Below are 24503 nucleotides of genomic sequence, written 5' to 3' on the forward strand. Positions count from 1 at the left end.
AAAATATATTTTTTACTAGAAAAACAGATAAGCCTGGATTTCTCTTCTTGGCCAAACACGTTTTGATTATCAGCAAACAGAGGTCTGGTCAAAAAAAAAAAAAAAAAAAAAAAACATTGTATTACCATTTGGTCAACTATGTTATTATTGGAAGAAATGCCATCCTATATGACTATGGATGTATTAATATTCAGTGTGATTTTATAACAAGCCATGGCATTTTCATTACTGCATCATTGTTAAAGGGATAGTTCACCAAAGAATGAAAATTCTCACATTAATTCCTTACCTTCATGTCGTTCTAAACCTGTAAGACCTTTGTTCGTCTTTTGACCACAAATAAAGATAGTTTTGATATTTTTTTTTAGCTTTCAGACCCTGCATAGACACTAGTGACACATTCAAGGCCCAAAAAGGTAGTAAGGACTTTGTGATATCAGTGGTTCAACCGTAATGTTATGAAGCTATAAGAATACTTTTTGTGTGCATTCACAAGAATACCATTATTCTTATATTTATGTGTCAAACAAACTGTTCCTCGTTCGGTCTTAGTAAAATTTTTCTTAAAAATCCTCAGCCCAGGATTTATTACCATAAACCTTTTTGAAAAAGATTTTAGTTCTTCACAATTTTTAAAATAAATCAAGTCGTATGTTTGTATGTCCTATGTGCTGTTTGGAATGCTCGATTCGCAAATGAATAACTCATTTGAGTCGGTTCTTTGCAATGAATCGGTCAAAACCGCTTGAATCGGTTCGTGATTCAGTTCGAATCATTCGAACAGCTCACTCGCATGCTTGCCCTTTTGAGCGGGTTTCTAACAAAACAGTTTAGAATAATATGAACGAAAATACTTTACTCACAATAAACTGGACTAAACCCACAAATCCATACAATCGCCAAAGATGAAGATGCTATTTGTGAAGATCAACACCTGCACGCGCAGCTTGTGAACAAGTGACGTGACGTGACGTGACATTCAGCCGAGTATGGTGACCCATACTCAGAATTCGTGCTCTGCATTTAACCCATCCGAAGTGCACACACACAGAGCAGTGAACACACACACACACACACTGTGAACACACACCCGGAGCAACTATTGCAGGTAAAAACATTTAATTAATGAAAACTCTCATATAAAAAAAAAGTACAATGGCATTACCATAGTGTACACTTAGAGTAGGCCTACTATGTCTATTTTATGGAACTGTAAATGCAGTGGCATGGAATGGTGTTACATGATGGGTTATTTTAAGAAACTGTCGTTCTTGTCAGAGATAAGCCATGATATATATGGATTTATTTTTGCCCTTAAGGAAGGCTGTACTTCAGTGTTGTTTGTTTGTACCAGACTCATTTGTCCTTGTTCTGTTTATGTTCTGGGTTGTAGTGTGTGGTTATAAGTGGGTGATTCCTGATTTGTAGAACATATTTATCATGGTTTATGAAGAACAAGCGCATCCTGAGAAGATTAAATATGACATCATAAGGCGCACCATTCAAAATATGTGAGATGATATGAACTGGCTCCAGGAAGGAAAATGTCAGAAATGATCTTTTTCCTGTTTTCTTACATGTTGGTTACAGTGATGTTTTTATCAATATTTGCTAAATACTGAAAGAAATATGTTGTGGTGTTGGTCTTGAGATCTCTTAAGACTGCATAAAGACAGATTTGGTCTGGATCTGGGCCTGGTTTCTGGTTTCAGACAAGACCGCAGTCTGACTTCCAGCAGAGTGAGGTGATAATTACCTAAACAAGTAGTCTGTGTGGTATCTTTTGATGACCCCACAGTCCCCCCGCAGTTTCAATGTTATTTTTAGAAACATTGAAAACATTGACAGAATGGAAAAAAAACTTATACATGCCATAAAATGTCATTTAGAATATATTCTTTCTAAAAATGCATTTCTAAATTAAGCAAATCTTTTTTCAGTAAATGTCTTGAAGCATTTTTCTTAGCCACAGTGTTTTTCTGTTGCTGTAGGTAAGCAGAAATCTAACAAAAATAGAAAATTATATAACAGTGGAAACCTTTTTTTTTCTATTTTTAGAAATATTATATGTGATATATTATTTTGTCGAAATATTGTATTAGAGGTGAAATAATAATAATAATAATTAATAATAATATTAGTAATAGTAGCAGTCTATTATATTTTTATATATGTATAAAAATACAATTTAATATAATAGTATAGTATAGTACAGCATATAATACTATAATAATATAGTATATTATATTATAATATCTCTAGGAGATTTTATTTGTAATATCATCATTATCCCATTTACCACTTTGTGTTTTAGGGTGATTAGTGGCAGAACTCAGAGGGCGTGATACAGCAGTCTGTAACACATAAATGCTGACTTGCTTTCTCTTAAAGTGATGAGGGTCCACTGAACCCCACCGAATCCCTGCTCTCTGATGTCATCACCCCCTCTTATGCAAACCAGCTGTTTGCTTAAATGGCTTTTAGATGCCAGCCAGATTTCTACACGTGTTTTGAAGGATGAGGGAGAGATGGAGAGAGAACATATGTGTGCATTTCATATCAAACACAAAATTCTTGAGTAAACAGCCTAGCAGCCAAATAAATGAAAAGTTGGATCATATAGATCCAAGGCACACAAAGACGAGGTCTCACTGGGGTAAAGTAGAAATGAATAGTTAGCACATATCAATTTATTTTTCAAAACTTTATTCCTATCACAAACATACATCAGTTTAACACAATGCTTGTACACCGATCCAAAATATGACGGAACAACCGGAATGTTAAAACAAAAGGTCATAGTTGAAATAAAGGACATGGTTTTCATATGTACATTTAAAAAATAATTTTCTATTGGTTTATTTTAAGAGATACAGTCACTCTAGCACCAATAAGTTTAGTCAGTCTTGTGTCAGAAATTTTGTGAAGAAGTGTAACAATTTTAAAAAGATATAGGCTTGAAAGTAGTGTAGAAATGTTTTTTTGCGAATCGGCTAAAACTAAAAACGATGGTCCAGGGTTTCATGGCTGCACCCAATTACATCATTTTTTGCCTAATAACTTTTGTACAGTGTAGTAGCAAATGCAGATACAAAATTAAATGCACCCACCCAAGAAACTTCTAGTAATTAAGGCAGGTCATTGAAACGATTAAATCAGTCATTCAATCCATAAACACTACATCTAAATGTCTAGAATAAAAATATTACAAAAAGTAATACTGGTTCACAAAGTACGTTTAAGCTGTAACACAATCCAGAAATGTCAGATAGCAATTAACTGTCACCCTGAGCACTAACGGGCTTTGCAGAATATCTAATTGGTTGGATTTTACTGTATGTTAAAGGTTGTTTGCAGCAATGAAATGGAGTTAATGGATTGAGGCTTGAACTGATTTCTCATGCTCAGCAACTCCAAGAATCATTACTTTGTCATGCAGTGATATTAACAAAATTATACAAGACTGTTAACTGGTCAAATCATACTCTACACTAAGACGAACATATAAAACATTTCATACAGTCTAGAAACACACAAACAACCCGTCGCAAACAAAAACACAACTCACATCCGTTGGATTCTGAATGTTTCTTTATAGTGTCATGTGATTTTCTCTCAGCTGGAAGCTGTGGAGTGCTGGGACAGAAGCAAGAATCCTCCCGGCATTCCGTTCCAGCCCTGGCTGTTCTTATATAAGCCAGCAACTCATGGGAAAGGTCCCCCGCCACACAGCAGTACTGTATTATACTGAAAGGGTGAACCTCTTGTACTAAAATGTTTTTTTTTTTTTTTTTTTTTTGCATCATATTTTGAGTGAATTTATATAATGTTCTTTATATAAATCATCACTGTCATAACTGGTACTTAAAACTGTTTTCTTAACATACAACAATCTTTCATATAGTATTGAAATGTGTACATTTATTTTAATATATCGGGAGGAGGATTACTTAACCAGTTTGCCTCAAAAGTTGTTCTGTATGAACTTAAATTGAACATTTTGCAGTGGGAATATGAGTCTTTGTCTCCCCTGTGCCTTAATGGCCAAGGTCAATGCAGTAGTGTGAGCTGGGTTTAAGAAGCAGGGACTAAGCGTTCCGCCCAGACCCTTGGTGGCAGTTTGGCTTGTTCACAGCTCAGTGTCTGCTGTTTTGGTGGTAGAGTGGCCGTTGGTGGCAGCAGGAGGATTTTGGGCCTTAACTGCCTCTTGAGACTCTCCGTTAAGACTGGGCTTCTCCTGGGGCTCAGGTTGGTTTAGAGGGTCCACAGACACCAGAGTGTTGCCCTGATTCTCCTCGTCAGCCATGTATGACTCCTCAGCCTGTGGAAAACAAAATATAAACAAAGATTTTATTTTTATTTTGCTTTTATTATTATTATTACATTTTTATATTTTTTTTATTATATTATTATTATATTTTTACTAATAATTATTTATTATTATTATTTATTTTGCAAGAGAACTAACCCCAGAAATATTCCCAGAGAAAAAATTGTATTGCTCAAATTTATAAATTGAGCATAAGATTTATAACTCAGGAGACTTCATGTTTCTTAGGAGAATAAGGAGATGCTTCTTCTAAAAGTTCTTGGGATAAATGACAGTAGACACAAATGAGACAATGATTAATCAAGTAGATCATGAGGTCTTGGAAGAATTTGATGAGAAATTATGGCGTTCATATCAAGATTCTATATTAGACTTTTATCAAATGTTATGCATTGACTGCATTTAACTATTAAAATTAAGATTTTCATTTTTTAGTCAGTATTTTTGTAAATCAGCACTGATGAGTAAGACCCTTGAACTGAGGTGAGGGTGTTCTTTGAGCAGAACATGTAAACTTCCATAAAATCATTTTTGTTTGATGGAAGATTTTAGGGATGCACGATAAATATCGGCACAATATTAATGAGCATCTCGTCAGTAAAGCTGGTTCTGTAATCAGCGGTAAATCTCCACACGTGCATGCTTTCACTCTTTCTGAGGTCTGCCGAGAGTGCACTTTGTTTCATTTTCATCATTTCTCATCATTTAACAGAGAAGGAAAACAGCCTAGAACTATTGGCAAGGAGATGAAACAGTTAGTTTTTCACAAGCACGTGTAGTGGTTCTGAACATTCTTGATGGGGCGTGTGCTAGAGGAACTGCGCTGCACTGATATGCTGCCAATTGTTTCCCTCTTAATTACGAGCTTGGCAAACATTTCCTTACCAAATACGCTGAACTTTGCAATTTAAATACATGCATACCACATTCAAAATGGGAATTTGATTGGGAACACTTGGTGGTGGAGATACTGTTGGTGAAGTCATCAGTTTGAGGGTTTAGACAGCAGGAAGTGAATGAATGTGTAACTGTGTTGCAAAGATTGGTTTAGTGTTGAGTTAGAACATTTGATCGCATCCTCAAGAAAGGACATTACAATTAATGAGATGTTTTTCTAGGGTTCAGTAAGTCTGACACTCACCAGTTTCATGCCTCTGGCGTTGTTTCGCCGATGGCACTTAAAGTAGTATATGCCGACTGTTATAGCAGCAAGCAGTAAGCCGATCACCAACACAGACACAAAAACAGCAGGAGAAGATCCAGAGTCTTTCTGTTTATTCGGCCAGAGAAACACAAAAACAACAAGTTTAACAAAAACATGGATTTAATATTGGAGAGCTTCAACAGCAATTTGAGTCATATTTTATAGGTTTTATAATCAAGTGATGTTGATTTAGTTGGGTTGTCCATTAACAGCATGCAGTAATGTTTCGTCATAGGTCTGTTTTGATAAAAATCAAAATGACAGATTAATTCACCAATATTGGTAGATATTGTATATTTAAAGGGATAGTTCTCCCAAAAATGAAAATTCTGTCATTAATTACTCACCCTCATGTTGCTCCAAACCCATAAGACCTTCGTTCATCTTCAGAACACAAATTAAGATATTTTTGATGAATTCTGAGAGCTCTCTGACCATCCCATAGACAGCAAGGGTCCTTACACGATCAAGGCTCAGAAACGTAGCAAGGAGATCGATTAGTCTCCTACGTGTCACCCTATAGCGTCATTTTGGAGAGCATCACATACTTAATGTATTCAATGTATATATGCGGATATGCTGTTTACGTTCAGATCAAAGCGTAAACAAAGTAAATGGCGCATCCAGGTACAGTGCTGCTGACACAGAACAGCATACGTTGTTTTGTTTATGTATATGATACTTTCCAAAATGGCACCAGGGTGACGCAGAGGAACGATTCAATGAATTGTTGAATAAAGTCATTATTTTGGTTTTATTTGCACACAAAGAGTATTCTCGTAGCTTCGTAAAATTACAGTTGAACCGCTGATGTCACATGGACTATTTTATCGATCTCCTTACTATGTTTCTGATCCTTGATCCTGTAAGGACCCTTGCTGTCTATGGGAGAGTCAGAGAGATCTCAGAATTCATCAAAAATATCTCAATTTGTGTTCCGAAGATGATCGGAGGTCTTACGGGTTTGGTACGGCATGAGGGTGAGTAAGTAATGACAGAATTTTCATTTTTGGGTGAACTATCCCTTTAATTGTGCATGCTCATTTCCCCTATTTTTTAAAAATTAAATATTTATTTTTAAAATATTTCAAACACCACTATCTAATACTCACTTGACATTAATCTTTAAAACACTAATAATTTAATGACACTGTGAAATGTAACCTTTATTAAATCTCAAAATCAATATCCATTTTTCATAATCGTTAATTCACTTTTAAAGCATTTAAAGTCACTGATTTTAGTTTTTACCATTTTATTTTATAATAAATGATTTTATATTAAAAACAGTTATTGCTTCTTTAATATATGTAGGATCTGTAAGCGCTGGACTTTTTCCACTCTTCCTGACATGCGTCTCACACAAAACTTATCCATTGTACAAAGCTTCATATAGCAAACAAAAAGAGGAAGTAAACAGGAAGGAGTCTTTGGAGTTTAGCACCTCTCCCTGCCTTTCACAAAAAAGCATGTGTGGGCTCCATTTCGTCCCATGGCGTCATGCCAGAATAACCAACGCCTATCATAATGAAAAAAAAATACAGATCCTGCGTCAGACTGGCCTATCGCTGCTATCATCTCACCCACAGTACTTTCACCGGTCTCAGATCTGTTCTTGCCAACAATGGACGCTCATCATCTACCCCCCAGTTCTTTTTTCTAACCTCTTTCCTGGGTTCATAACCGCATGGCAGCAGTGAGAGGAAGCCCCTCTTCTCTCCCACTCATTCATCTTTTGTGTGGAGGGATTATTTCTAGCAAATGACAAAACAGGATCTCCCTAATCTGAGCTCACAGGCATCAACAGCTCAAACTGCCCTGCTAAACATTATCCTCTCAGACACAAACGCTTCCTTCCTTTCTAATGTACACGGACGCAGATGACAGCAACTCAAAACATCTGAAGTCACTCTGTGCATTGGTTTGGGTTGGCAAAGTAGAAATACTTGAAAAGTCTTGTAGAGGTACTTTATAGTGGAGTTTAGATTGTTTTAAGCTCTTGACCTTTTGGGGTAAATATGGGATGTGTGCATTGTTATGATGCTCATATGGCCTCACTGTAACATATGAACATGTATGTAAACAAAAATATAAATGCAGTTACACAATGTTCCTTTGCCAAAAATGTATTTTGTAGGTACAGTGGTACATTGATAGTATAAAATGGTAATATTGTGGTGCTTTGATTTATAGAAATCTAGTAAATGTTTGGCATATACAATTGTATTTATAGTACTACTTCCCTTATAGAAAAGTACTATGGCAGTTACATGGTACAATGATGTTAGTATAATATTATTATTATTAGTGGTTCAACTTACATTTGTAATTTTGGAACTTTGATTTGGGACTGAATTGTTCCCCGTCATTAATTTTCCTGTCTCCTTTACATGATTGGTCATTGGGTCTATGGTTGTTGATTGTTCTGTTACAGATGTAGACTGGCTGGTAGTGGGATTTAATCGAGTTGCTAAAACCAAAGAATCAAGAATTAGTATTATCACCAACTAAAAACACTTAAGAAATTAATTTTGTCAAAATTGAATCCTAAAATTGTCAACAGAACCTGGTTGGCTGGAGACAGTTGTTTTTTCAAGAGCAGGCCCAGAAGTTGAGTATGTTGCTGAACGTGTTGGATCTGCAGTTGTCGGGGATGTTGTCTGGGATGCTGTCAGGGTTGCTGTCGGGGTTGCTGTTGGGGATTCTGTCGGGGATGCTGTCGTGGATGCTGTTGGGGATGCTGTTGTGGATGCTGTTGGGGATGCTTTCGGGGTTGCTGTTGGGGATGATGTCGGGGGTGCTGTCAGGCTTGTAGTCTCTCCCTGACAACCTGCATGGTAACACAGAAAAATGTGAAGATGTCAAATACTGTAAAACAACAAGCTTTAGGTTGCACTTCCACCTCACCTTGGTGAATTATGTAGCGTCATGTTACATAAAAAATGAAGGACATGATAAAATCTGCACAAAATTGCCATTAATGTGCTGCCCATAACAGCAATTACATTAGATTTTGCTTAAAAATAGCTCATTGTTTGGTAGATTACTTCCAGACACAGAACATTCATCTATTTGCAAACTAGTCAGTTTTTGCTGTATTTCCTACTGAAACAGGAAGTTGGGGCGGGACATATCATAGGCCCAATTGCTGGTTTTAGAGAGCAACATCAGTATATTTAATTCTTACTCATAAGCTCTTGATTTAGAGGCCTAATTTGCAGCACAATCAGCCGATGCCGATTAATTTTAAAAAGTCAAAAATCAGACGATTAATCGGCAAGATCAGCAAGAAAAGAAAAATATTTCAATTTAACTTGCTTTCCATTTATTACTTAAAGCAAAGTAGTTCTTTGATACCACAGCAGATACTACTAACAAAGAAAGTTTAAACATGATTAAAGAGACGAGAACAGCCAGTAAAAATAAGAACAAATACACAAATCACAAGCATAGATAAATACAACAGAATATGTTACAAATAAAATAAGGTTGGTAGTATTCATATACAGAAATGTCATAATTAGGGAAAAAATGTTTGTTGTTTGATGATCATTAATGACAGTATTTATAGGCTGCTGTCCCTTTAAGACCTGATACACAGATTCAATATAACATCACATCCGATTTCTTTCTCAGCTGTTTTCATTCACTTATGACATAACTGACTGCGTTTACCTGAATGATTCCCGAGATGGGTATTTTGTCATAATTTTAAGTGTATGTGTCTGTTCAGAGGATTCAGAAGAGGACTTGTTTAGTTTGAAAATAGATTCTGATTCAATTCCAGTGTTCATTTAGGTTATATGTCCATTTTGCTGACATATGAAATTCTCACTCTGATTCAAACTGGTAACTTGTCTATTCAAACCATTCATTAAAAGAACTGACTCAAAACTATTTGTTTCAGGAATCAAAGATTAGTTATTAGATTTTGTTTTTACAGAATTAGAATATAGAATACTCTCTACAAATGTGTGTGTGTGTGTGTGAATGTATGTATGTATGTACATATATATATAGAGAAACTCACACAGTATGTACACTGTTTGCAAAAGTATTTTTAATGTTTTTAAGTGTTCATTTAAGTCTGTCAGGAGGTATGGGCGAAGAGAATATCCACTGTCTCCCATCAGCCAGCTTTCACCAAAGCCACCCTCTTCAGCCACCTGGCAAACTGCAGGATTGGGCCACACAAAAGTGTCATGTGTGCTTCCAGGCCATTTTGCCACAATGTCACTGAACATCCCCTGGTGATCACACACTGTTTGAACATTAATGGCTGGATAGCCCTTCCTGCAAATGTACAAGGGCTCATTTACCACAGGGCTTGGAAATAAAGCTCTTTCTGATTCTGATAAAGGGGGTAAAATGTGTCCCTATGCAGGCATTTATATACAATGCCTGACTTCTGCGTCACCTTCTGTGTCAGAGGACATTGCTCAGCTCATGAGGAGACCTCAGATGGAGGTGAAGCAGAGGAAGAGAACAATAGACCAGGACCCTTTGGTGATTTTGGATTTTGGAGAAGGCCTGATGTTGAAGGGCCAGACTGGAGAGGGCCTTATGTTAGTATGTATGTATGTTATGTTGAAAGCCTGAACTTAATAAGGCAAAGGCCCGGTTGATGCATCTATACCTCCAAGGATTCTCCAATGCTTCAGGCCCCAGGATGGCCAAAACTTTTTCTTCCTCTGTAGTGAGAGGAGGAACTGAAGTGATACCCCTACCAGTCTTGTTTGCTTCCCTCTTACGTGCCGCAGCCCTCCGTTTTGTCACACTTGCGAAGTCCCTCCACTTATTCCTGACTCCTTCTGGGCTTCATTCGTACCCATAGTCAGCAGCATTTATTTTTTGAGTGATTTCTGCCCAGATTTAATTTTTGTCAGCATTTGTAATGCTGTTTTTCAGCTTTGAAAATAGCTGGACTTTATTATTTTCCACCTCCTCCAAAAGAACTGCAATTTCATGCTTTGAAAATTGTTTTTTTCATGTCATTTTCATTAACACATGGCTGAATGGCAAGGGGACTTAAATAGGGAAAAATATTGAGCAAAATAAGCAACAGGTGTCCACAACAGTAGCCTACAGTACATCACAGTTTTTTTTTTTAACTTATTTCTTTCTATTGTGCTTATAAATATTATATTTTCGATGAAAAGATCAAATAAAACAAAATTACTGTAGTGGCGGTATGTGCTCATGGCACCAGTCAGCCATTAGATCAAAGAAGAAGAACAACAACGTTATAACGACAGCTCAAACCACCGTGGTTTAAACAATGGATCTGCGACACAGGTACCATGGTTTCGGGAAACAGTCGTGACTAGCTAGTTCGTTTCCTCAACAATGCATCGTAATATGGTGGTTAATCAGCGAGTTATGTCGTTGTACGGGAAACCCACCCCAGGCTGTCAGATCCTCCTTTTCCAGAGCCTGCCGCTCAGTGTTTGCTAGCATGTGGGTGGTAGGTGCACCCTGAGGTTGAGAAGAGGTTAAAAAAGCCTGGCCTTTTCTGCCTGTTATTTTAATGCACTTCCGTCTCCACCCTCTCCAAAAATGTGCCTTGTTTGCACAGCCACTCTGCATTATTAATAACTTAAGCAGGAGGGTAATGCTCCTGACACTGACTGAGCAAATAAACATCACCCTCGAAAAGTCAAGACCTTTGTCTTTGCTGTACATTACCACACTCCTTAGTAAAGAGTTATGTCTAGAGATGTGGAATGCAGGAAGCGAGTGGCCGGGTGTAAAGTACGAATGAATTTGTTTCCTCGTTTGTTTTAGGTGTTGCATCCTCAACTAACTATGCAATATACACAATTTTCATTGAACTTGAGTTCTTGCTAAAAGTAACATTATAAGAAAAAACTGCTTCTACTAGTTTTCACTTTTGACTGACACGTTCATGGTCAAACACTCTAGGTAAATAGATAGTGATTATTTTCACATAAAGTCATGTTAACATGCTTATTTTTTTTTAAAGGAAATGAGACAACTAGAAATTAATTCTTGTGATAACTTCATGTGCCACAAATGCTGTGCACAAATGCTCAGTTGAACCTGGAATAGTCTTTTAAGTGGTTTTCTCAAAGAGTTGACAAAGTTTTTTGGCATTGCCAATTGGAGCAGCTGAGTTTTAAATCTAGAACAATTTCTGGTGTCATTTAGGACACTACATGTTTTGCTATCAAACTTGTCACGGAGGCTTCAGAATGCCATCTGGAGCTCATGCTGGATTGTCTTTTGTTTTCCTAACTAGAAATACTAAGATATCTTCCACAGTCTGATCATAAAGTGATTCTACGTTTGTCTCAACAGGTGTGACTGTATCATGCAGGAACAACAATCCTTGATGGGAAGTCATGGCCTAATGGTTAGAGAGTCGGACTCGTAATCCAAAGGTTGCAGGTTCGAGTCTTGAGTCGGCAGGGATTGTAGGTGGGAGGAGTGAATGTAGCATTCTCTCCACTCTCAATACCACAACTGAGGTGCCCTTGAGCAAGGCACCGAACCCCCAACTGCTCCCCAGGCGCCGCAGCATAAATGGCTGCCCACTGCTCCGGGTGTGTGTGTGCACTTTGGATGGGTTAAATGCAGAGCACGAATTCTGAGTATGGGTCACCATACTTGGCTGTATGTCACATCACTTTAAAATGAATCTTTTTAGTTAAACAACCAAGAAATTACAATCTGTGCTTGATCAAGCTCAAATCTCTGTGACAGCTCACTTTCTGTTTGTGACTCTTAGCATTTTGTCATTTTAAAGGATGCATGGCCACCGTGATGGTGCTCACCCACACTCACAGCTTGAAGCACCCCTTCCTCATAACAGAAACACCATGAGTATCTTGTAAGCACGTCTATCAGGCTTTTAATTGGCTGAACTGGGCATGCATCCTACAGCTCTTAAAAATGTTAATAAAACTAAGTTTTATGCAAGCTCTTACGCAAGCCAAAACCTGACATGTTTATTGATATAATAATTGTTAGGAAGAATGTTCCCTCTTTTCGTAAGGTTCTATATAAATATTGTTTAATTTCTTGATTAGATTCGTTTAAAGGTTTAGGTTTGTAGATTCGATTTGATTCACGATTTATTTATTTTTTTAAATATAGTGATGTTTGGGTTATATTAAATATTGATTGTGTTCTTTTATTATTTTTTGTTCAAAATGCTGTACATTTCTTTGTGAAATTGAAATATAACTATAATATTATACTAATATAGAACTTGCATATTATTTGTTGATTTTGATTGCTTCTATTGTTCTCATTTGTAAGTCGCTTTGGATAAAAGCGTCTGCTAAATGACAAAATTTAAATAGAATGTAAATGAAAATAACAAAACTATTTTTTTTTTTTGTTAAATTGAAATATTCAAATAATTAATTTAAATTTTAAAAAATAAATCTCTTCATATAAACAAAATAAGGCTTTGTCTATGCTCTTTCCATTTAAAATTAGAGGCAACCATCCAAACAAAGATGCTGCATACATGCAACATGAGCAGTTTTTAATTTAAATTAGATTGTATAATTTTGAAATTTTGAAGCAAAAACAGAATGGTTTGACTTCAGTTTTGTGAAACTATACATAAAAATATCTACATGAAATGGTGGACGAGCTGAATGAGATGCAGATTCACTCTCTGCCAGCAGGTGGCATTTAAGCATTTACTTGGTTTCTGCTGTAAACAAAGCAGCGCTGCACTTAGGAACTTTAATATGCATTATACAGAGGATAGAAGTTCCCATCAGACATGCATTCATATAAACTCCTACCCCTAAATGAATCGCGATTTGTTTAGCATCTCAACCGATTTAAATCGTCACATATTTTAATAAATTTTCAACTGGCTTGCGGTTAATCGTTACATCCCTACTACACTACACTACACTACACTACTACTACACTTATGTATTTGTGCATTTTCTACAAATGCAAAGTGCCACATTCTTTTTCAATGTGTATGAAGACGAATGTCTTTAACTGTGTACAAAACAAAATTCTCCTCCCAGCAGCACGATCCCACACACTAGCAATGTCCTGTTTTGCATACTTTCTGTACCAAGTCAGTGTTATGCGAAATTAGAATTAGTGCATCATAGTTATGTACTTTTGGATTTTAAGGGAAATTAGGTAGATGTTACTTGCTAAAATATAAATCCAAACAGTACCCAAAAGGTGTAAGGTTTTCTTGGTATCTTACAGTACAAGGAAGGAAGTTGTATTATGTTACGATGTCACCATCTATATACCAGGGAGCACTGATATTTGTGGTGAATGAGGTCACTCTTGACAATCTGGGAGCAAGTCTTGCCTAACAAATGAATTTCCATGTAAATATTGTCCCTCATAGCCAGACCTCTGATTAAACCTTGTGAACACAATTTTGTTTCCAGGGGGACTGATAAAAACCTTGTCAGCCAGTCAAATCTGAGTTTGCCAAATCGTGATTATGTGGGCAGTCGGTAAGTGTGCTGTCTGAGTGTATGCATAAATTTTATGCTTAAATTTGCTCTAGCATAAAATGCATACATTTTATCCATAAATGTTGTGTAGATTTTATGCATAAAGTTTCTACATACTCTCACAATATGCATTTATTTATGCATAAAATCCATAAGTAGTCACGTAAAAATGCATAAATTGTTTCTTGATATAATTTTTTTTTTTACAGTTTTAAATGGTTACAAAATGCATTATGAAATGTCTGGTGTGCTAACATCTGTCTTGATGTCTCATTTTAAATCTACTAAACTAACTATGATCTTCAGTCATGCCACTTTATAGCTAAATAAATCGAGCATGTACTGTACTTTCTTGCACTTTCAAATATGTACACAATCTAAAACGCTACTCTGAAGATGAAAGATTGAAATTATTAATGATTATTTTTCAGTCACCATGATGCAGATTAGAAATTAGATAATTCGGTTTCTAGTTTGATTAAGTAGGTCAGTTGTCTTGCTGCAGTCTAAACAAGCATAAATCTCAACCCATCAACTTTTTTCCCCAAATGAGATAACCATCTTGACGTATCTAATATTTCACAATTTGTGCTGCAGTGAAATCTGGTCATCTGTCTGACATCTGGATGCTCGACAGCAAGCACAAACAGAGTTCTGGAAGATTGAGAGTATGTGACTCCACCTAACCACTTCGATGCACGTTTTTCATCCTCAAATACATCAGGAATATGACCGGAATCATTGTTTTCCTAAGGAAAGTGACACAACAGGGACCAAATGTGCTCTCCAGATTTCAAGAATCACTCTAATCATTTCCATGGTGTTCTGGCACGTCTGGTCTTATGTAATGAGACAATCTCAGGCAAAGACTCTCAAAATCCCTCACGCTCTCAGCTCTGCCTGAATGGATGTACGGTAGTAAGCTTAGCCAGACACGTCCTGACAGCTCTGATATAAACCTGAGAGCTAAAACCTCCTCCTTCTTCCAGAATCCCTGGAAACATGAGAAATGCCCGTAAAATGCTTAAGGTTATTTTAAAGTAAGTACCTCATTAAATGGATAGTTCACCCATGAAATGAAGATTTTGCCATCATTTACCTTTGCCAGATATGTAGATAATGGAATTTTCATTATCGAGTCAACTGTTCCTTTAAGTCTTGTTTGTAAAGTAGGATTCAAATTTCAATAATTGAGCTAGATTTTGTGTTTTTATTCACATGAACTAGAAATATGGTAGAAGAACTCCAGATAACCTTTTTTAATTAGACTTTAAATCATAATAGATCATTTTTTGATCATTGCCTCTATAAATGTCCCATGGGCCTACTCATATAACTAAAAACGATGTCACTGTAATTTTCCCAGAGACATTTATTTTTGGGAATCTAAAGGCATGTCTCCTTTCATTCCGACTCTGGAGGATTTCTGGATGCTATCCTCAGCTCAATCCCCAGTAGGAATGCAACGATAAGCGATCTGCCTTTTCACGGCTCATAAGGGAGTGTCTTTAATCTCTACCCACATTAATGTTTAAATCACAAGCTTGTTGAACTCTGGGACAGTCTCTGTCTTCTTAACAGAGCCCTCCCCTTGTTCTTCTGTCATCACACAGATCTGTGGCATGATTATCTGGCAGGACAGAAGGCCATCTCGAGATCACCTATCTCTGGGTCTGCTTGAAACAGGAGAAACCTAAATAAACAGCTTAGTGAAAGAGGAAAGAGTTTGATGACGGATACAGGCAACTCAAAAGGGTCAGTAATCACTCTAATAATCACTAACGTGTTGTCCAGCAGGGTGGAGTCCATCTCTCTCAATCTCCAGATGCACAGATCTCAAGGGAAGTACTCTCCTCCCAGTGTACTTTGTGCTTTAAAATGAGACTCTGACGTCTGCAGCCGGCAAGGCTGGACGGCAGCCTGGGACTCATTGCTTCTCCGCCCAGGCCTTAGAGAGCATATCTTGGTGATGAGAGTCAGCTGCAGCCCAATCTCCTCACCTAAGCAGGCTTGAGTTCTATATGTTTACTTATCATTCTATCTGTTGTTCTATGTATCTACCATCCATCCATTCATCAGTCTATTCATCCCTCTGTTGGGAGAGAAGTTTTAAGATTTAAAACTTTCAAATAAGTCTAAGTCACGCCAACATTGAAAACTTGGCTTTTCTAATTTCACATTTCATTTTTTTAGTAGTATTTGTCATCTTTTTCATTAGTTTATTTTAAAAATCTTCCAGCGGAAGCCCCTGTGATGCAATGTTGGCGCAATCTCAAAATGTTATTTCTCAAAAGGTCAAAGAACTTTATGGCCACTTTTAACTGACGCACTACAAATCCAGTGGTCACTCTATCCACCCCAACTATGGGAGAACTATTTCCATTTGTGAGCATGCTGATCCTGAGAGTTTACATAGCAATGAGCCCATGGCCCAGTTGTTTTCTGACAAAACAAAAACGGGGTGAAGGAATTAATCAAATTAGCGTCAGGCGTGGAATGTTCCCCCAAGCCAGACAGGATGTAGGTATCGCAGATAGAAACTATAGACGGTGCGCTATCCATTCACACAGTAATTCCTTTCCTGAGCCCTTTGGACTCAATTTGAGACGTATATTTAATACACAGACCACCTACTAATGGGTGCCTTTACTATTCTTATAGTATAGAGTCTCATTCACTGTTTTTGCAGTGTTCATTTACATAATAACCCTTTACAGCAACACAGTACAGATTATATAAGGGTATGATTTATGGTTTGCTTAAAGAATGTTGCAGATTTTTGTGTTTTTAATGCTTCAAACCTTATTTTTTTTAAAGAGCACCCCCTAGTGTCCAAAACAGGCATCTTCTTGTAACCCCCTCTAACTGCCAGCTGCCGCCTCCTTTTGCAGCTTACTGTCAGCACCACAAGCAATGCGTGGCTGCAGATGTCCATGGACTTTTTCCAAGCTCTTGTTCTTTGACATCATCATGCAGATTGATTCAGACAACGTAATTGGATATCTAAATGTTTGATCCGCTGCCATGCTCGGCTTATACAATGCTTGGAGAAAAGGCCACAACAGAAAGACGAGTGTAGGGGTGTTGTTTTTTTCTTTCTGATTTTTTCTTCTCATCACACAAAAGAAAAACTGGGGTTGGGTTTTGCCCCCTCTCTCACTTTCTAGCTAACCGTAACAAATCCCCTGGACTCTGTAACGCTGTGGTTAAGGAGGAAAGACTGCCATGAGAAAGTCCTCATGCTTTTGATGGCAAGCAAAGGATACAATCTTATGTTTTCAATTAGGGAACATTAGGTAGAATTGCCCCAGTGTTGTGTTGCTTGCTGAACATTAATTACCCCGGCAATTACCCCATCGGTTAAAGAGGCTCAGCCAAGCCACATTAACTCTGTTTATTCCTCAGGCAAAATGGCAGAAACCGCCATAGAAGTGCAAACTACTCCATAAAGTTACATGCATGAAACAAGTATTACAAAAACACAACAATAGTATAACTCAATTTGTGTATGTAAAAAGCAATTAATGAAAAGGCTCTGTCCTCAAATAGTGTACAGTTTTCTAATAATATATATATTCATTTGATAGTAAATAATGTACATTTGTATATAAAATAATATTTTAATGTATGTATATATAAAATTAACATTTATATTTGATATATTGATATATTTGTTGTACCATTTGATAAGAGTTTATTCTTCTTCTTTTTTTGTACCTTCCTGATAATTTACTCACCCCCATGCAATCCAAGATGTTCATGTCTTTCTTTCTTCAGTCGAAAAATTGTGGACTTCAACAGAGACCAACGGGTTGAAGGTCCAAACTGGAGTTTCAATGCAGCTTCAAAGAGCTCTACACGATCCCAGCCGAGGAAAAAGGGTCTTATTTAGCAAAATGATCTGTCATTTTCTACAAAATTTTCACTAGATAAGACTATAAGATACAATATAATATTAATATAAGAATATAAGATATTCCTCAGCTGGGATCGTGTTTTCCGTTGAAGCTGCATTGAAACTGCAATTTGGACCTTCAACCCATTGGCCACCATTGAAGTCTACAATATGGAGAAAAATCCTGGAATGTTTTCCCCAAAAACCTTAATTTCTTTTCGACTGAAGAAAGAAAGATATGAACATCTTGGATGACATGGGGGTGAGTAAATTATCAGGAAATTTTTATTCTGAAACTGAACTAATCCTTTAATCATGGAAAATAAAGAAAAAGAAAAAAAAAAAGAAAAATATGACTACGTACAGGATTTTACTTATCAATGTGAGCACATTAAAACTCAAAGGTTAAAATGAAAGTTTCTGAGGAACTGAAACTTTACCATCATTTTCTAAGTTGCTGTTTGACTAATATGATGATCCAACCAGCAGACTGGTCCAAAATGGTGTCTAAGAGTTTCCGCTCGTTACAGATTTTGTTGAACCACAGGCTAATTACACACTAATGTTTGGACTCAGGTTTTTGGATAGTCATATTACCAGAGTGCAGTGTCAGAGTGAGAGGGGTTGGAAGCTGGATGCCAGCTGTGAGAGACGCAATAACAGCAAAACTACATTGGAGTGCCAGGGGAACTTCAGAATAACAGACTCACAAGAGCGACAACAACAAACCCTGATATGTATCCAGATTGTCTTTTTTTCTCATTTAAGTTGATGTACTAATTAACATGACTGTTAGTTGTTATTTCACATTTGTTTATAATATGATACGTAATAGTTGTTTTGTCCTATTTTTAATTATAAGTGAAGTGATGGACATAAACGTCTAAACATGCAACTTGCAATAATTACTGCTAACTCAGATGATTTTTTCACATAATCACAGAATGAATTGCTTATTTTCAACCCTTTCAGTTTCAATCAATATGCATCTCTGAAAAGCCCAGTGAGACCGAGCACACCCAAATCGGAGTGATGTAAGATATCTTACAGCATTTGAGTATAGGCTGGGTACATGACATTAACCTCACCTGAGTGGCCTGGGACTGCAGGAATGCCAGGCATAGCTTAAAGCCATGAGAAACTGGCAGCTGCTTGTTTTTATTGGCCAAAGAGTGCATCGTAAACCAAGGAGAATGTTCCAGAACCAGGGTATGCAGATATGAGGTCCACAAGCTTATTATTTCTCTCCTTGCCCCATAGTGACCCCTGCCATCCATCTTGTTTTTATCACATGTGATGCACTGGCATGCATGAACTTCCTCTTCCTTTGTGCCTTGACTGTGTCTTTGTATAGCTAAACCCAAGAAAATATGCATCTGCTGTCCACTTAATAGCTTTGCTTGTCCTATCCAATGTGATAAAAAATACCTTACGTATTTGATAATAGTGGCTTTATACATCATCTGCTTTGTGAAGTTTGGAAATTCCCAGATCAGGGTGGATGAATTGGCTTCTGTTGGTACAGTTGATATAGGCCTTGGATTTTATCCAGATATCTAACTGTAATACACCACAGTAACGGTTTTAGGACCGGGAAAAGACCTGCTTGAGGGACACAAGGTCTGCCAGGGAGCTAAAGACGCGTGAAGGTGTTTTCTCACTTGAGCTCAAATCGCAGCCAGATTCAATAATATTCCATGATGCTTGGGAAGCACCAACCGTTATCCTAGCACCTGTCCACTGAAATGCCACATTGCTACCAGGGTGTATAATGGGTGAACTCACTACATGGGAAAAGGTGGTAACTGAAATGCAGGGTGTTGTTTGGGTGGTTAACCTAACTATGGGGAGAATGTGAGCTCAACTAAACACATTTGCCAACAGGCTGTCATAGCGAATCATTCTTTCTTGCCCTTTCCATCCATCAGTTGAGAAAGGTTGCACCTCTTAAGGAGCAATACATGCGTTGGGAGGTCACTGTCACATTTGAACTGTGGGTGGGCGGTTGGAATGCAGTTCTTCTGAGTCTTTCCTTGGAGTTCTTATTCAAATACCATGTAATTTGACCCTTTTTAGCCACTTAGCTTTGGTTAATTTAATTCTGAAGCAACTGTAGCATGCGGTTGCCTGTCGACATTGCTGAATCCACTGATCCGGTTATCGTAATTTGAAGGTTTTTCAGTTCACTCTTTCTCATTTTGTAAATTTAAATGTATGTATTTAGCAGATGCTTTTCAGGTATACTGTAAGTTTTATCAGTTCATGTATTTTCTGGGAATTGAACCCATGACCTTATTAATGTGATCTGCTTCTGTTTGCACTACAAGCACAAACTGACAACACAAATATGTTATTTAAAACATATAAACAACAATTTTAGCTTCGAGTGAAGTCATGGAATTATGTGAAATGTGCTGAATATGGTGCCAAAGTGGTATTGAAGTTAATATGTTTCAGGGCTGCTGTTTCCAGTCACTAGAGTGATGTTTGAATTTGCAGTCAATTAACATTGTCTTAGAGACAGTAGGCATTAATTTTATGATCTAAATACTCCATGCTCGCATATTTCCATGGTTGTCTGAAAAGTGTTGCTAGACTCTGACTGTCCATTGGTGAAGTCTCACAGGAGTGCCAATTGCACTAAAGTGTCAAGCATTTAACAGACTGGTGGGAATGGAAATGTATAGTGCTTTGCGGTCTCAAAGTGGCTTCATTTGAACTATGTCTTCTTGCAACCTCCGAAGTCTTTAACAGCAGCATGGCTGTTACAGCCTAATGGATTCAGCTGGTTTACAGTTTTACATTACTCTTATTAAAATCTCTGAGCTGAACATTTGAGGATTAATATAGGAATGTATGGCACATTAACTTCAGATTTCATATTACACACTAGCTTTGGCTAACTACGCAGGCTGCCTAATTACATTTTTCATTTAGCTTGAAAACTGATTATGTTCTGTTTGAGGGTTTGTCTGGTATGGAAATCTGTTTCTTTTTGTAGAACTTTTTTTATACAAAATCTTTTTTTTTATTATTATTATTTTTTTTTTATGTTTTTTCAATTTTAACATCACTAGTTTCCTGTTAAAAGTTTGTTTGTTTGAACCACCATGCTCTTAAAAAGCTGCTCCATGTTTAAACCTTCCCACCGTTAAACCTACAGCATAACTCTCACCTCTTGGGAAAAGGGAATGGGGCGTACTGCCCTGCCCACAAGGGCGTCACTTACAAAGCAGCTTTTTTTTACTCCTTTTTGGAAAAAAACGGACATGCAGGCGAGTGCCTTTTACACACAACTGTCTTCAGCCCTTTGGCTGATCATGTAAACATCCATCTATTTTCAGGAGAACATGAACCAAACACTGTGGTCCTACAACAAATTTACATGTACGACTGCTTTTGAAAAGGACAATTTCACCAAATGTAGTCTCAGAAAACAAGATGAAGATGCTTAACAGACTCCTCAGACAGTTTCCAGGCTTTTCCAACCTCTTCAGTCTCTAAACACAAATACGCCCATGTTTCAGCCAGCTCCACCCAGATGGAGAGCAGGATATAGCCCGCAATTACGATCAACGGCATGTTTCCACTTCAAACCAGAGCCCTTTGTTTAAGTTTTCCCGCTAACTTTTTAACTCCGTCTCCTTTGAGTAAACACTACAAACTGCCAGCTGTCCCATCAATCAAGGTGAGAATGTTTTAAATTAAACTTGAATAAACTTAACCCCCAAATACTAGCATTTAAAAACTGTGATGCTTTTATACAACGTAAAATATAATATATCCACTTCCTGAGGAAAAAAAGATGTTCCTATAAATCCATTCAAGAAAGAAACTTGAAAGCTAAGAACATTAAAAGAGTGTATAATCACAAAACGCTGCATGTAAGGCATAAAACAGTACAGTTTACAAAAGACTTCAAATAAACTTACTGTGAAGCAAAAGAAAGCCGAACATTAAAGCCAGACCCATCGTTTTCCAGAGCTCATTCATTCTTCGTACAGCCATTCTCATCTCTGAGCACGCTGAGGTGTGTGAGAGAGTGTGTGCAGACGCTGGGGCAAGGCTGAGAGAGTTTAGGGTTTTCCTGTGCCTGAGACAGAAACGAGCGGGTCACAGGATAAAGCATGGCTTGTGCTCCAGGGGTTTTATATGGCCCCTCTCCACTCCCCCCATGTCTCTCTCCCTCTTTCTCTCTCTCCGTCGCCCTTATCTTATTGCAGGGAAGGCCACCTCCTTCATGTTGTGTGCATTTGATAGTATAAGAGATATGTGTGGCTGTGGATTTATTTAATTTAATGTGATTTAATTTTTAAAAAATCTTAAGAACATTTCACTGATAGTTTGCTGAATATACCAGGTGTGAATTATGCGATTAATTTAATTTTGTTTATTTTTATTAGGTTACCTAAATATAAAATTTTCATAATTTGCGTAATTTATGTTATTCCAAACTTTGTTATTCCAAACACAGGATTTTTATCCAGTGGTCCACAGAGGGTTTGACAGGGGCTTCATGGCAGATATATAATTCAATTTTTATTATTATTATTATTTGTACATTATTATGTAGGCTAGATTTATCCAGATTTTATGTCACATTTGCACTTTATATCTCATGATTTAACTTTTTATGTCACAATATGACCTACAATCTCACAATAACTGTTCATTTATTATGTGGAAATGATCTTCAATAGTTACAAATGTTTGTTGAAGTGTTACAGAGAAAATCTAGATATTTCTTTATATTTGAGGTCCCAGGGCTGGCAGAGTGTTTGTACCTGGGTCTGAATAGTTTAAAACCCTGATTAAATGAATTTTGCATGTCTAAATAATATTTCATAGTTCCTTTTCGTTATTTTAACTATGCCAAATGTGTGTTGTATTAACCAAACTGTTCTTTCTTCTCGCTTCTCTGCATACTTTATACTGTGTTCATAGCTGATCAGCTTGTGAAAGCACATCACGTCACACACGCTGGATTTGTGTGTCCTTGGACCAATGAGTAATACAGCGAGTCATCTTTAACCCTCAATCACCCAAAAATACCAACAAATGCACACAAAGGAAGTGAAGAACGGAAGGTAAGCTGAACAAGCCAACACGCACATGCACCAGTGTATCTAAACATGCACACACCCTCATGCATTTCCCCTGGACACACTTTAATTTCTCCTCAGTGTGACTGGGTGGGAATCATTCACATGTATCTGTGTGTTGGCGCTGCACAGTGAACATCTGGAAACAGTGCTGTGTGAGCAGCTTTGTGTGTTCTTGGGGACTGCTCGCAAAATTACTTGTCAAACATTTCGGCCAGAAGGGGGAGAGAGTGGAGAACATGTGTCCCCCTCCCACAAGCCTGACTTTTTTAGTTTCCCTCCCTTTTTGAGGTGATAGGTTTGGGTGAACCCCACGCTGTAGCCCCTTCCTGACCTCTCAGGGAAGAAACACGCACACCGCAACACTGATTTCCTTCTTTCTGTTCTGTCTTTTTGGAAGATAAACAATCGATAGGCCCAAACATTCAACATCCACCTGGGCTGTTCGGTTTCTGGCCATCGACATTGGGTGGAGTGGGACCTCTTAACACCATGGTGTAAGGAGGGTCCAACAGCATGGCCAAGACTCCACATATGGAGCCACATGTAACCTGAGCTGTTCTGCCTTATGCAAAGAAGCCACTCCAGTTACACATGGCCAGTATGTCTCTTGAATGTATCATTGATGGACTAAATGAAAAGAACGAATCTGTAAATTAATTCCTGTGGCTGTGGTTTTGTAACACAAGACACTCCAGGCACTTAGTGTGACCATAACTTACAGGAAAACTCATCTGTTTTCTGCTTCATAGTGGGTGACTTTTTTATATATATATATATATTCTTAAGCAGACAGATGAATGAAAAATGAACAAGCTTGTGCTTTTAATGACTGTTAAGTACTTAAGTAGCCGTTTAGTGTGTATATTTTTATAAAAGCAACTTCAAGTACTCATTACAATCCTGAAGTAAAAGAAAAAAACAAATATCTTAATTGTTTTTTGAAGACAGCTATGAGGTTAAATGAAGAGCAAAGACACTTTTCATGGTTTTTTCTTCTTTCATCCAAGGCCAAATTAAAATATTGCCAACTTATTTTATGGCTCTATACTTAACAATTTCCTTATTTGTGTTGATTTTTTTCACTACCGGTCAAAAGTTTGAAATATTGATTTTTTTTTTTTTTTAAATACATTTTTGAAGTATAACCAAGGCTACATTTATTTAATTAAAAATAAAAACAGTAATATTGTGAAATATTATTACAATTTCTATTTTAAAGCAGCTATTTTTAAATTATGTATTTGGCAAAGTCTTCAGTGTCACATGATCCTTCAGACATCATTATAATATGCTGATTTAATGCTCAGTTATTATTGGCACTAAATTATTAATAATGGTTCTTATTGATGTGTTCTTAACTGTTTTTTTGTGTTTGTAGTTTTTTCAAGTCTGTGGTTGTTTTTCATGTTCGCGGGTTGAAGCGACCCCAATACCAATAACGTGATATTTAGCCCCTAAAATGTGAATATTACCAGGGGAACCCTGCCAAAAACGTGTA

General features: G+C 37.2%; 1 protein-coding gene across 1 annotated transcript; it reads right to left on the bottom strand.

The window, feature by feature from the left end:
* Positions 1-2689: 2689 nt before the first annotated feature.
* Positions 2690-22041, bottom strand: LOC122141827 (mucin-1-like). Its single transcript, XM_042750043.1, has 5 exons — positions 21833-22041; positions 8101-8364; positions 7856-8004; positions 5472-5600; positions 2690-4321 (listed from the first exon to the last, which is right to left on the bottom strand). Exons 1-5 carry the CDS (start codon positions 21912-21914, stop codon positions 4130-4132), a joined length of 816 nt encoding a protein of 271 aa, XP_042605977.1. The 5' UTR covers positions 21915-22041; the 3' UTR covers positions 2690-4129.
* Positions 22042-24503: the final 2462 nt, after the last annotated feature.

Source organism: Cyprinus carpio, chromosome B23 (assembly GCF_018340385.1).
Source record: "Cyprinus carpio isolate SPL01 chromosome B23, ASM1834038v1, whole genome shotgun sequence".
Lineage (NCBI taxonomy): Eukaryota > Metazoa > Chordata > Actinopteri > Cypriniformes > Cyprinidae > Cyprinus > Cyprinus carpio.